Source organism: Palaemon carinicauda, chromosome 29 (genome assembly GCF_036898095.1).
Source record: "Palaemon carinicauda isolate YSFRI2023 chromosome 29, ASM3689809v2, whole genome shotgun sequence".
Classification (NCBI taxonomy): domain Eukaryota; kingdom Metazoa; phylum Arthropoda; class Malacostraca; order Decapoda; family Palaemonidae; genus Palaemon; species Palaemon carinicauda.
Window position 1 is genome coordinate 93,720,874 of NC_090753.1, and position 14,930 is coordinate 93,735,803.

Below are 14,930 nucleotides of genomic sequence, written 5' to 3' on the forward strand. Positions count from 1 at the left end.
CTACCTTCTTGTTGACTTCAACAGCTGGTTATTCTTCACTTTAGAGATTCCCTATTTCAAAAGACAAAAAATCTGCATACATATTGGAACAAATTATGATTCCCAGTTACCTTAAATACCTTAGCCAACAAATTTCATATCAGTGATTACACAGCTATTCAGTAAATTGAGTTTTATACTTTCATAAAATACCTAAATAGATTGATATACTGCATATTTAATATGACGCTAGAGAATTATATTTACAAAATCTTGTTTTTTTATTTTTAATTAGCCCTTCAATGTACTTTTTTAAGTGTATGCAGTTGGTTGGGACAGGTTAAAACTTTCTTATTACTAAACTTGTCAAATATATTTTCTTTGAGCAAAATATGGTTTGCCTTTGTTTGAAATATGATATTTTAATTATAAAATAAATTTTTGAATATACTTACCCGGTGAATATATAATAGCTGCTACTCAGCGGCTCGACAGAAAACACACTCAAAAAACTCGCGAGCGATCGCTATGAAGGTTGCGGATGTGCCCACCAGCGACAACTATCGGCCAGATACCACTCTTGCATGTAAACAAACCCTTCAATTCTTCTCGTCCCGCTGCGTCTCTATTGGGGAGGAAGGGAGGGCCTTTAATTTATATATTCACCGGGTAAGTATATTCAAAAATTTACTTTATAATTAAAATATCATTTTTAAATATTTAACTTAGCCGGTGAATATATAATAGCTGATTCACACCCAAGGCGGTGGGTAGAGACCAGAGTTAATTAAGTTTACAGCGTATAAGCTAAGAGTTTTTGACCGTTATCAATATAACTAAACCAAAATATATAGGTACCTGGTAAGGAAGTTGACTTAGACGATTACTCTGCCTTGTAAGTCTGTCTTCCTCACGAAGCCCAGCGATCCTCTTAGGATGCTGAAAGACTCCCAGGAGCTGAAGTATAAAGGGTTGCAACCCATACTAACAGGACCTCATCAAACCCCTAATCTGGGCGCTCTCAAGAAATGACTTTGACCACCCGCCAAATCAACAAGGATGCGAAAGGCTTCTTAGCCTTCCGTACAACCCAAAAAACAATATTAAAAAACATTTCAAGAGAAAGATTAAAAAGGGTATTGGAATTAGGGTAATGTAGTGGTAGAACCCTCACCCACTACTGCACTCGCTGCAACGAATGGACCCAGTGTGTAGCAGTCCTCGTAAAGAGTCTGGACATCTTTTAAGTAAAATGACGCGAACACTGACTTGCTTCTCCAAAAAGTCGCGTCCATAATACTTTGCAGAGATTTATTTTGCTTGAAGGCCACGGAGGTTGTTATAGCTCTAACTTCGTGCGTCTTAACCTTAAGCAAACATCGGTCTTTCTCATTCAAGTGAGAATGAGCTTCTCGTATTAAAAAAATCTGATAAAATATGACAAAGCATTCTTTGACATAGGCAATGATGGTTTCTTAACTGAGCACCATAATGCCTCAGATTTACCTCGTAATGACTTAGTACGAGCTAAATAGAACTTAAGAGCTCTAACAGGACATAATACTCTTTCCAGTTCGTTGCCTACGATCTCTGATAAGCAAGGAATATCAAAAGATTTAGGCCAAGGACGAGAAGACTTCATTTTTTGGCCAGGAAACCAAGTTGAAGTGAACAAGTGGCTTTTTCTGTAGAAAAAACCGATGTTCTTACTGAAGGCATGAAGTTCACTGACCCTTTTAGCCGAAGCCAAGCACACTAGGAAAAGTGTCTTGAGGGTGAGATCCTTCAGGGAGGCTGAATGTAATGGCTCAAACCTGTCTGACATGAGGAACCTTATGACCAAGTCTAAGTTCCATCCAGGAGTTGCCAAACGACGTTCCTTAGAGGTCTCGAAAGACTTAAGGAGATCTTGGAGATCTTTATTGTTGGAAAGATCTAAGCCTCTATGTCGAAAGACCGAAGCCAACATGCTCCTGTAGCCCTTAATCGTGGGAGCTGAAAGGGAGCGAACCTTTCTCAGATGTAAAAGAAAATCTGCGATTTGGGCTACAGAGGTACTGGACGAGGACACAGATGCTGACTTGCACCAGTCTCAAAAGACTTCCCACTTCGACTGGTATACTCTAATGGTAGAAGCTCTCCTCGCTCTTGCAATCGCACTGGCTGCCTCCTTCGAAAAGCCTCGAGCTCTTGAGAGTCTTTCGATAGTCTGAAGGAAGTCAGACGAAGAGCGGGGAGGCTTTGATGGACATTCTTTACGTGGGGCTGACGTAACAGATCTACCCTTAGAGGAAGACTTCTTGGAAAGTCTACCAGCCATTGAAGTACCTCGGTGAACCACTCTCTTGCGGGCCAGAGGGTAGCAACCAACGTCAACCTTGTCCCTTCGTGAGAGGCGAACTTCTGCAGTACCTTGTTGACTATCTTGAATGGTGGGAATGCATATAAGTCCAGAAGAGACCAATCCAGTAGAAACGCGTCTAAGTGGATTGCTTCTGTATCTAGGACTGGAGAGCAATAGATTGGTAACCTTTTGGTCAACGAGGAGGCAAAGAGGTCTATGGTGGGTTGACCCCAAGTAGCCCAAAGACTCTTGCCCACGTCCTTGTGGAGGGTCCATTCCGTGGGTATCACCTGACCCCTCCGACTGAGACAGTCTGCCAAGACGTTCAAGTCCCCCTGGATGAATCTCGTCAACAGGGAGATGCCTCGATTTCTTGACCATAAGAGAAGGTCCCTTGCGATCTCGAGCAGCGTGAAGGAGTGTGTGCCTCCTTGCTTGGAGATGTACGCCAAAGTTGTGGTGTTGTCTGAGTTGACCTCTACCACTTAGTTTCGAAGAAGCTTTCGAATATCATCAAGGCCAAGTGGACTGCTAATAGCTCCTTGCCGTTGATGTGCATGCTCTTCTGACTTGAGGTCCACAGACCCGAGCATTCCCGACCGTCCAGGGTCGCACCCCAACCCAAATCCGACGCGTCTGAGAACAACACGTGGTTTGGGTTCTTGACTGCTAGGGATAATCCCTCTCTCAGACTGATATTGCTGTCCCACCATTTCAGGCATGCCTTTACTGGTTCGGAGACTGGGAATGATACCGTCTCTAACGTCTTGTCCTAGTTCCAGTGAGAGGCTAGATGGAACCGGAGAGGCAGAAGGTGTAGTCTCCCTAGCGAGACAAACTGCTCCAGGGATGAGAGAGTCCCTACGAGACTGTTCCAACTCCTGACTGAACAAACGTTTTCTTTTCAGCATTAGTTGGACTTCGAGCATGGCTTGTTCTATTCGGTGGCAGACGGAAAAGCCCGAAAAAAAACTGGACTGCGAATCTCCAACCCCAAATATAGAATAATCTGAGATGGGATCAGTTGGGACTTTTAGGTTGACCAAAAGTCCCAACTCCCTGGCCAGACTCAACGTCCAATGTAGATCCTGCAGACAGCGAAGACTGGACGATGCTCTGAGAAGCCAGTCGTCCAAGTACAGGGAGGCTCGGATCCCCGATAGATGGAGGGATTTTGCCACATTCCTCATGAGCCTCGTAAACACGAGAGGAGCAGGACTGAGGCCAAAGCACAGGGCTCGAAACTGGTACCCCACATTCCTGTAAACAAACCTCAGAAACGGTTGGGAATCCGGGTGTATAGGAATGTGGAAGTATGCCTCCTGAAGGTCGAGAGAGACCATCCAGTCGCCTTCCATAAATGCTGTCAAGACAGCCTGGTAGACTTCATCGTGAAGTTTGTCTTGACAATGAACACATTGAGCGCACTAGCCTCTTACGTACTCCTGCAGTGGACATGGCTGCCAGATCATTGGAGCCATCCCTGAGGGACTTGTTCCTGCAGAGAACGTGGCTGTCAGATCAATGGAGCCATCCCTGAAAGCCTTGTTTATGCATGACATAATTGTACAGCAAAACTTCAAACGCTCGAAAATAGCTCTGAAGTCGACCATAAAATCTTGGAGCGTCTCATGGCCAGGCGCCAGGGAGAGTCTATGAGGTTTGAGAAGTCTATCTGGGCAGAAGCAGGAACTCCCAAGCCGAGAACTTCTCTCGTGTCATATCAGACTCTCGCTCTATAAGCCAGCTTAAAAGTAGGGAAAGCAAAGGCTGTCTCCCCCAAACTCCTCCTGGTGATAAACCAGTCGCCTAGCAAACGTAAAGCTCTCTTAGAAGAGCGAGAGAGCACTAGCTTATAAAACAACGGCTTCGAAGTAGCTAGGCCTAGTGTAAACTCTGACGTTTAGGCGAACGAGGAGCAGCAGTTACAAAAAGATCCGGACAAAGATCCTTAAAAATCAGCATGATTTATTTAAAGTCCATAGAGGGCTAAGCAGCTTTAGGCTCCTCTCCGTCTGACAGAGTCCTCAAGGGAATATCAGTAGGAGGGGGAACAGCAATTTCCTCATCTGAAGGAACCTTGTCCGACAATAGCCGAGTCTCAAGCAAGGGAGAGACCTACCGTGGTGGCAATGCTTTACAAGCAGAGTCCACACGCACTGGTGCATTAGTAGCGGACCAGGACGCAACGTCATGTAACTGCTTAACAGTCTGTGAACTGTCAACAACAACAGGTGCGGGAGGACGCTCGGCGTCCACTCGAGACTGTTTTGATTGCCTAGTCTGAGCAGTCAAAACAACTCTAGACTGCGGTAGTTGACGCTCAGCGTCAAAACAAGTCAACTCCGCTGGTTGGCGAACGTCCTGAACGTCAACAGGAGCATTAGGAAGCGGCCTAACGTCCAAATGCGGCTGAAAATCAACACGTGACCGCATCGAGTGAGGCTCTACATATCGTGACTGACGTGACTTAGCTACGCCAACGTCAACAGGACGCACAAAGGTTCGTTTGGGCGGCTGAAGGCCAGGATCTCGATGAGATAAACGGCTAGGATCAACGTGAACCTTATCGGCAGAATAGTCTTCCATAAGAGAGGCAAGCTTATTCTGCATGTCTTGCCGTACAACCCATTTAGGATCAACGGGAATGGTTGCGGTAAGAGACGAGGGTAACGTCTGTGACTGCAAAACCTTGCCTACAAAAAGACTCTCGGAGCCTGTGTTACGCTTTTGTTTAGGCGGCGAGCAGTCTTCCGATGACTGCATAGGGTCAGAGCTGTCCTAATAGTTAAAACCAGGACGCTGGACCTGTCCTGAAAAGACTGACTTTCGCTTAAAGGGCCTCGAAACCTTGTTCCACGGTTTCTTATGCGAAAAGCCTTCGGATGACGAGGAGAAAAACGTCTCTCTCGCCTTATGGTAGGGGTGATCTTCGTGAGATACGCCTGATACCATAGAGGGAACGTCTGTTCGCTGATCAAGGCCTCTCGAACCCATAAGTCGTACGACATTACTTCTCCCCTGGGCTTGGGAGCTTGCAAGAGGTCCCGGACTAGGCGAACGACAGGCACGAACAGACGAACCCTCGGTCGCAACACTGATAACACTTTGCGCAATATCACTTTATCACTACGATTTTCTGTTTTGCACTTATTTCACTGAAATCGAATTTTTTAACAATTCACATTAGGTATGAATAAAACTGATTTCTACCTGAAGCACGCAATTCTACCCTCATCAAAAGGTTATAATTGCGAAATCAGTCGTACAATGTAAGCACATTAATACAAGCAAAAAAAAACAGTAAACATATTTTAAGATAAAAAGATCAGTGGCTGGGAAAGAGACTAAACACTAGTTCATTCAAAACTACGTTTTCAATCTCTCACCGTACAGTGCCTTGGGACGAGAATAAAAAACTAAAAACGTTTTATCCTTTCTCCCCGTACAGAGACTAGGGACGAGAGTAACTCGAGAACAACGTTACTCGCTTGGGACGAGAATAAAGATCGGAACGTTCTCTCTCCTCTTTCTCTCTCCGTCTCTATCTCTCTCTCTCTTGATTTCGCACCGAAGAGAAGAGCCCACTTACGTTTCGTCAATAAACAGGTTATTTGACCAAAGGAAAAAACTGAAAGGTTTTTCAATTAAAAAGTTCCTTTAAAATAGAATTTAAAACATTTAAGCTTTGAAAGAAGAAAGAACAAAACGTCAGAATCGATTTACTCTTTCTGCAAAGTGAAACCGTGATACTCTCTCTCTCTCTATCGTAACGATAGAGCGCAAACTGCGTAGCATAAATAAACTAAACGTTAGTTCATCTTTGAAACAGTACGAAGACTATTCAAAGAAAATCTTTCATAAAATATCTACTAAAAAATATTCATTTAATAAGTTTTAAATCATTAGCTCTGTAAAAGTTATTTACGATTGAAAGGGCTCAACGTTGTTTAACTTCGGTTTCCAAGTTAGGACCGCCTACTCTCAGGAAAGGTCGCATATAAACAAATCATTAAAATTTATCTTGATGTTTATTATAAATGGAAAGCTAATCGAAGAGGCCTAATAAAGGCGGTTGAGATATAAAATATATAGAGGAAAATCTATAATCAATTTATAACGTGATAAGATATTGCTAAAAGCCTAAAACACACTTCCGTGTTAAGGGAAGGGTCGGCCATTTAAAAGTCAAAGAAAGTCCAAAAAACAATCCAAAGTCATCAAAAATTAAATCTATCCAAAAACGAGTTCAAGATTTAAGTTGAAGATAAAACACCTTCACTGCGAAAGCTCAAACCAAAATGAAGTACTTCACCAAATATGTTGAGAAAACTCCAGGTTCTACAGCGAGTAATGATACGTCTTGTCGTCAAGGTCGACAGAGAAGAATTGAAGGGTTTGTTTACATGCAAGAGTGGTATCTGGCCGATAGTTGGCGCTGGTGGGCACACCCGCAACCTTCATAGCGATCGCTCGCGAGTTTTTTTAGTGTGTTTTCTGTCGAGCCGCTGAGTAGCAGCTATTATATATTCACCGGCTAAGTTAAATATTTAAAAACAGAATATTATGAAGCCAGTTTTATGACTTACTGAATACTGTATGACAAATTCGTACAAGGTAATTTGTATTTTTTCTAACTACTGTATACAAACCTTAGCTATTTAATATGGGTAATTACTTTCGGCGTAGCTGAAATGACGAGCCATTAGAATTTTAACGAGGGTTTACTACCCCACCGCTAGTTAGTGGGGGGTATTGAGGGTACCTACACCCCCCCCTCACACACACCTGTGCTTGAGCTCACTTTTCTTAGTGGTAGGACTTCACGGGGGATAGGGCTAGCGGGCAAGTTGGATTAAATAGCTAAGGCTTGTATAGTTAGGAAAAATACAAATTACCTACGAATTTGTCATTTGTTCCGTAACTGACATACAAACCACGCTATTTAATATGGGTGACTCACCCATTAGGAAGGGTGGAAAGTCCCAGCCAGTACTAGCTTTTGGCTTTGCCTGGGGACTCAGTATCTGAGTGTGTCAGCACTCAACAATAAGGAGTTCCTGCACCTCGCTAGAACCTTGCTACGCAAGGGCTGTGGCCTACGTAAACTGTGTGTGAAGGTATGAAGTGTGACTCGTCCTAGGAAGTTGACCTGTCGTCCTTTAGATGAAAACTTTAGGCTACGACTCTCCCAATACCACCTCATCAGGGTATGGGGATGTGACAGTATTAGCTTAATACTAGGAACACAAGGAAACATGGTTTACCTGCAGTGGTTCGAGGTCAGCTGTGCAGAGAACCCAGGATGCTGCTTTCCCCAAAAGAGGGGAGGATGAAGAAAACAATAAGGGCCAGGCGTACCTTTTCATTCATGCAGACTAAGACCAGGTAGCAATGCCCTCAACCTTCTGCTACTTATCCATTAAGGAGCCTGAGGTTTTAAACCAGCTGTTGTGCAGCCACCACAGGGCCGACAGAAAACGTATCGAGCCTCCTGTGGGTCATGTCTTGCAGGTAGTGGGTTGTGAAGGTCGTCTGACGCTTCCACACCCCAGCTTGTAGAACCTGCGTCACTGAAAAGTTTTTCTTGAAGGCCAGGGACGTAGCTACGCCCCTGACATCATGTGCTCTAGGCCGACGTGACGGAGGAGGGTCAGGATTCAGGGACAGATGGATCACCCTACGAATCCATGCCGAGATGGTATTCTTGGTAACCCTCCTCTTAGTCCTCCCAGTGCTCACAAACAATGCCTGCACCTGGGGACGAACTGCAGCCATTCTTTTGAGATATAGCCTCAGACTCCTTACTGAACACAGTAAGAGATGGTCTGGGTCATCTGTTACAGAACGAAGACTCGAAATCTGGAAGGAGTTGAACCGAGGGTCCAGCACTCCCGGATTCTGAGTCTTAGCAATAAACTCAGGGACGAATCTGAACGTTACTTCCCCCCATCCCCTTGAATGGGCGATGCCAAAAGAGAGACCATAAAGTTCACTGACTCGCTTGGCCGAGGCCAAAGCTAGTAGGAACACCGTCTTCCAAGTTAGGTGGCGATCAGAAGCCTGGTGTAATGGTTCGTAGGGAGGTCTCTTAAGAGGCCTGAGAACTCGAACCACGTTCCATGGAGGAGGTCGCACTTCCGACTGAGGGCAGGTAAGTTCATAACTTCCTATGAGTAGGGAAAGTTCCAGCGAGGAAGAAATGTCCACTCCTTTGAGCCTGAAGGCTAGACTTAAGGCTGAGCGATAGCCTTTCACCGCCGAGACTGAAAGGTACATTTCTTCCCGAAAATACACGAGGAACTCCGCTATTGCTGGAATAGTGGCATCGAGTGGAGAGATACCCCTTCCACGACACCAACCACAGAAGACTCCCCACTTTGCCTGGTAGACAGATGCGGATGACCTTCGCAGGTGTCCAGACATCCTGATCTCACAGCAAGTCTGACCGTATCTGCAGTCTCCATGCTGAACGGAGTTTGCTTGACAAACCTGTTCAGAACTGAGAGGTCGATGACTGGTCTCCAGCTTCAAGACGCCTTCTTTACAAGAAAGTGTCGACTGAAGAAGCCTGGGGACCAGTCGACGACCTCTTGGAGAGCGCCCTTCTTCAACATGGTCTGGACTTCTGCCCGAAGGGCTTGCCCCCCTTGCCGATCCCATGGCAAGGGAGCTCAACAACACTGGATTTGCTGTCAGGGGAGGTAGAGATGTTGTGAACGGGACACGATATCCTTGACTGATTACGGAAATCATTCAGGAATCGGCCCAGAGTTGCTGCCACCTGATTGCACAACTTTGTAGGCATCTCCCCACTGGTGGACATGCAGGGGGACTGCCAATCCTAGCATTTGCAGCCTCGGCCGCTCCCTCTAGGATTCTTTCCTCCCCTGGAGGACTTTTTGCCTTTCTTGCCCTTGACAGGAAAGGGCTTAGACACCGTCGTCTTTGCTGTAGCTGCCGGTTTCGTGGTCTTGGTAGGACGTGGTTGCTGGGGTGCTGGAGGATTATAGGGCTTCGATGTTAGAGCCCTATGTAGGAGAGAGTCCTGGTTGGACTTCCTCCACCTCTCAGCCACCTGCTCCACGTCCTTAGGCTCGAACAAGTTCTTCCCCACAATGGAAGAATGTCTGAGCCTGCTGATCTCAGTACTGGGGACCTTTTGATGGAATCTCTCAGGCACCGCATCTCGACGTTTCAAGATGGTATTAGCCCACAAGTTCGAGACTTGGTGTGCTAGAAACTCGATCGTACGAGTGCCCGAGAGTAAAAAGGTCTCCATGGCCTTCCTGGTACTTTCTTTGGACAAGTCCTCTGAACGTAGCAGGATGCCTAGGGACCCTAGCCAGATGTCCAGCCACGAAGTTGCCTGCATGGCACACTTCGCTACCTTCTCCTAGCTAAGGATCTCCGTTGCCGAGAACGAGACCTGCCGGTTGGAGTGTCTCTCTAGAGGGACTCCCCTGGTAATCTCTTCCAAAGAGTGGTGTAGGGGAAGAGCTAAACAAGTCTCCTCCACGATGTCAAAGTACCTCCTCTGATGGACACAAGGCGGTGGGAGGAGTTTGTTGCCGGCGCTGGATCGGCTGGAGGAGGCAAGCTCGGAGAGCTGGGCTTCGACCTTGTCTCTGGCACTCTTGACCCCTTGAGACCAGGGCAAAGCCACACTGGCCTTTGAGGGTTTTTGAGTCCCAAAGACTCAGTCCAAGACCGTGTCTTTGCCCTCACGAGGGGGAATCTCTGGATCCGCAAACCCATTAAGATTCCTCATAAGGGTCAGAACCTGCCAGAACGCATGCTCTGACTCCTGCAGCTCCCCTCCTGAAGGGCTAGCAGCGAAGTCTCCTGTCTCCAGAGGCTCTTCTTGGGGGGGACTCGTGGACATTCTCCGAGTGCTTGGCTGGCTCCGGTCTAATCCTTGAAGATGACTTTGGCAAAGTCTTGGAATCCTTCGACTCTCTCCTGAGAGGGATGCAGGACTCCAACAGCGATGGTGGGAGGCTCTTCTCCACCCCTACCCGAGAAGACTTTCCAGCGCGAGGTGGGGTTTCCCTCATTGGTGCGATGAGTAGTCAGCTTCGCCCTCGGAGAAGTTACCACGTTAGACACTCCTCTCTTCCTCTTCAGGGGAGTAGAAGCTGCCAATGATTTGTGGCCCAGCTCAGAGAGAACAGGCTTAAAAGCCTGCATGACCGCTCTGACCAGGAACCCAAACCAAGGCTGCTGACTGACAGCTGTGCTGTCAGAAACTTCCTCTGGAGGGAAGGGGATAGACCGATCCCTAGGAGGAGTTACCAAAGGGGGGTTCGCCTGAAAAGATGAGGGAGAAAAATCCCTGGATCTATCCGGAATCCTCCCTCCCATCGGCAAGCGCGCTGTTCTGCGCTTGCAGGGGGGGGGACGATGATGACCTGGCCGCGCGTTGTCCTGCAGCCTCGCGCGTGGGATCGCGCTGGCACTCGCGCAACGGGAATTGCCCTGGGTCGTGCGCGGGGGAATGTTGGCGCGCACGCGGGGCCGATGGCGAGGGCGCACAGGGGCGTGGGCTGGAGAAAGCAGAGGGCGCGCTGAAGGATGAATAAGCGCAAGGCATGTGTCTCCTGCGCGCGCACAACGTTATCGCCCGCACGGGCTCTTCGGCCGGACCCTACTCGCGAACAGTCGCCTTAGCGCGCACGGGTGAGGAGGGTCCGGCCGAAGAGCCCGTGCGGGCGATAACGTTGGGCGCGCGCAGGAGACACATGCCTTGCGCACAGGCGCACATGAGAGCGTACATCTGGCTGTGGTGATGGACGTGGGCGCGCGTCAGAGACTCGCGCGCTGGCGAAGGATGGCGCGCAGGCGGGGACCGATTGCGCGTTGGTGAGCGCTGGCGGGCAGGGGAAGAAGTTAACTTCCCCACTGCGCCCAGATCAGAAGATCGTGGGCGCGCAGGAGATCGATGGCGCGCAGGTGAGCACGCTTTAACAGGAGCAACTTCTGTCGATGAGCGCTTGAGCGCAGGTGATCGTTGGCGCGCAGGGGAGACCTGGCGCGTAAGGGACTCATGCACTAACTTGTGCGTACGCCCTTGATGCCCCGAAGGGGCCTTTGCCCGTTTTACAACGGGATGCGTTGGCGCCCATAGCGCGTCAGCAGCCAGGAACGGTGACGGCAGGTCAGCAGGTCTGACGGGTGGAAGGTCGGCGTGCCCTTTGTAAGGAAGACCTTCCACCGAAGGAAATCGCGAACGATCTGCAGAGAAGTCCAGGGTTGTAGCTGGGAGAGTCGGAGAACGACGGCGAGGTTCCTCTGCGGCAGACTGCGGTGACTATGAACCGAAGAGGCGCCTCCTAACACCCTTGTGAGGTGAAGGAAGGCCTCTACGGTGAAGAAGAAGGCGGGCTTTACGCCTTATACGCCCTCTGTGGGCTGTGGGGTCAGCGGGCTGACCATCAGCAGTCCTCCGAAGAGGAGTCTCTGTGAGTGAACTCCCCCGAGGGGGAGAATCACCGGCAGGAGAGACCGTTGGACTTAGTTCCTCCCTCGAAGGATGTTCAGAGGGGGGAACTAAGCCTTCAGCTACATCAGGATCATCACGAGCAGAGGTTTGATATGACTCATCGGAAGCCTCTGCCACGACAACGTCGCCGATAGACAGAGGATCAACCTCTGCTAAAGTCAGCGATTGTTTGACAGATGCCCCCAACCTGATCATGTCAAACAAGGCTTCCTTGGAGGGCGAACCCTCAAGCCCCAAGGAAGCCCAAAGCTGAAACAAATCATCATTAGTCACAGGCATATTTAAATCCTCCCCTGGGGGAGGAGAAGGAGCTGCCTCGCTATGGGAGGCAACTCCCTCTCCCAAACTCCGAGATCGGGCAACAGAACTATGGCCTACGCTACCACTCGACAGTTTCTCGGAAGAAACCGATCGAGTGGGAGCTTCGGAGGAGGTTTGGGCCACGGAAGAAGAGCCCTTGGGATTTTCTCCTTTCAAAGAAACCTTCGAAGGAGAAATATCCCGCCTGGACTTCTTCCGGCGCCGAGAAAACCTCTCCCACTGGGAGGTAGACCACTCCCTACAATCACCACACACTTTATTTCTATCACACCGCTGGCCCCAACAATAAGGATATAGGGTGTGAGGGTCCGTATCGACCGCCGACAAATACGTGCCACAAGGGCGGTCAGGTAATCCAGGACACTTTCGCATAGCAGAGGCTAACTTCACACACACCTGTCAAAGGAAAAGCAAAAAGCATTGTCTGGCTGTCAAAGAAGGCGAGGGTGACAGTGGACACGTCCGACTACCACCTGAGCCGAGAGCAAAGTGAGCTCAAGCACAGGTATGTGTGCGAAGGGGGGGGGGGGGGGGATTAGCAAGCTACCCTCCCTACACCCCCCCCCCCCCCCCCCCGCTAACTAGCAGTGGAGTAGTAAACCCTCGTTAAAATTCTAATGGCTTGTCATTTCAGCTACGCCGAAAGTAATTACCCATATTAAATAGCGTGGTTTGTATGTCAGTTACGGAACAAATTATCATTTAATATTACCTTACCAAAAGCAAGGTCAGTTGGAAAGCAAACACAGGGTTAAGACTTTGTCCTAGGGTAAGCTGATATGGCAATCTAAGGGGGGGAGCACCATCCAGGTAGGTTAGTAGGTAAAGATACAGCTCCTGGGTTAGGTTACGTGAGGCAAGGAACCTTAGGTTAGGTGGCGTTTCAGAGTTTGCCTCTTAAGAAGTTGTGGTTTTTCAGTCAAAACTTTTGGAATTCTAAAATTTCTGAAATTTTTAAAATGTGGGTTTCCCAAAATTACTTCAATCAGAATAGTTCAAAGTATCTATAAATAAAACCAAGAACACTTTCCTTCATTATGAATATTGTCCTATGGTAAATATTTGCAAACATTTTTATTACTGGCTCGGTTCGTTCCAACCAACTACAATTATTATTAAACATCTCGCAAGAAAACTAATAAATTGCATTAAAAAATGCCTAAGATGTTTCCGATTAAAAGAAGACACCATAAAATTTTCCAGGGGACCATTTACCCTTTACAATAATCCCTCGATCCCATACTTATAATACGCAGTGGATAAGACATCCCAAATTACAATGACGTAAATAATCCGAGTGATGGATTAAAATAAGAGATATTTAAGTAATATTACAGTAGAGTCCCACCCCGTGCCGTTACGGTTTGCCAGTACATAGGAGCTTAATGTTTTACTTCTTTCACGAGGGAAGAGACCGCACGGCGGAGGAAAAAACCATTATACTTTATCAAAATATTACCAAAATCGTAGCCTTTGTATATCCGCAGCCAGTTCCTCTAGCATGCATAAAAAATGGACACTAACTAAACTATACTTCCCCCACTAACCTACAAGCCATGTCCTAACATACTTACTTAACAAGGGGGCTGCGACGCCCCTTACACTGCCGTATTCTTACTCGGCCGTCATCATACATACAGGTGGCCGCTACCATACTTACAACACCCACCCCCAAAATCTAATAGATTTTGCTCCGCCGTAAGTTCGCTTCGTTCGTAAATAAAAAAAAAAAAAAATCCTCCGTACTGGTAAGCGGTAATTGCCTGGTTGGGACTCTGCCATAATATTATCACTATTTATTTCTTTGGCAAAAACAAAGCTAACCTAACCTGGATTAACTTATACTATGCCCTTATACTAGGCTAAATAACTAATAGTTGCCTAAACTGTACTAGTTTAGGTTGCATTAGTTCCTATATCCAAGTTAAGCCTACTGGAGTTATTTTCACACATAAATTATCGTAATTAAGTGAAAAATTAGATGCCACAGGCGTAAGCCTTAGAAAGGCTAAGACAGCCTTAGCCCGAGGTCAAGCCTAGACTTGGGCCTAGCCCAAGCTATTGATTGCCAAGTCTGAAGGCTACGAAGGCTAGAAATAAGCCAAATTGAAACCAATAGATCGATCAATCAATAAATAATATTAGAGTTTAATACAAAGTGTCGAATTATTTGGACATGGGCAACAACGAGGCTTTTTCTTTTTTTTAATTCCTCTCTCTCTCGCTCTCACCTCCCACTACCACCAGCTTGTACTCCGTCATTTTGGGTCCTTGTTTTCGCTTAATTTTGAATGATGGGGGACGTCTTCTCTCGAGAAAAAATGCCTCAGCTCTGTAATAAAGCTAAAAAATAACCATAATCGAAGTCAAAACAGAAGAGACACTCGCAGCACCTTCTTCCTTACACACACACCAATACACTACTGCACCTTCTTCCTCACTGTGAATATCACCTCTGTTTTCTTGTAGTGGTTCTCACTTCTCAGTTCTCTCTCTCTCTCTCTCTCTCTCTCTCTCTCTCTCTCTCTCTCTCTCTCTCTCTCTCTCTCTCTCTCTCTCTCTCTCAGTAAATAAACAAAACATTTATTTTCTCATTTATTATTATTTCTTGTGCTGCTTCTCAGAATCTTGAATGTTACTAAAAAAATTACTACATTTCCGGATAAATCAATCATGAAAAAACGATGTTCGAAGATTTTTACAAATAAATTCTTATTCAAAGTCAATCTACAGACATCAACATATTGGTAAAATTCCATTTTAAGTTATTTTCCTGTGGTTACA

The 14,930-nt window shown here is 47.0% G+C and overlaps 1 protein-coding gene across 1 annotated transcript in view; it reads right to left on the minus strand.

The window, feature by feature from the left end:
* Positions 1–14,592, minus strand: part of LOC137622360 (ras-like protein 1) — a 47,767-nt gene extending 33,175 nt beyond the window's left edge. Inside the window, exon 1 of the mRNA XM_068352952.1 lies at positions 14,378–14,592. Within this exon, the coding sequence (XP_068209053.1) occupies positions 14,378–14,408 (31 nt within the window). The 5' untranslated portion in view covers positions 14,409–14,592. The remainder of the gene's footprint in view (positions 1–14,377) is intronic.
* Positions 14,593–14,930: the final 338 nt, after the last annotated feature.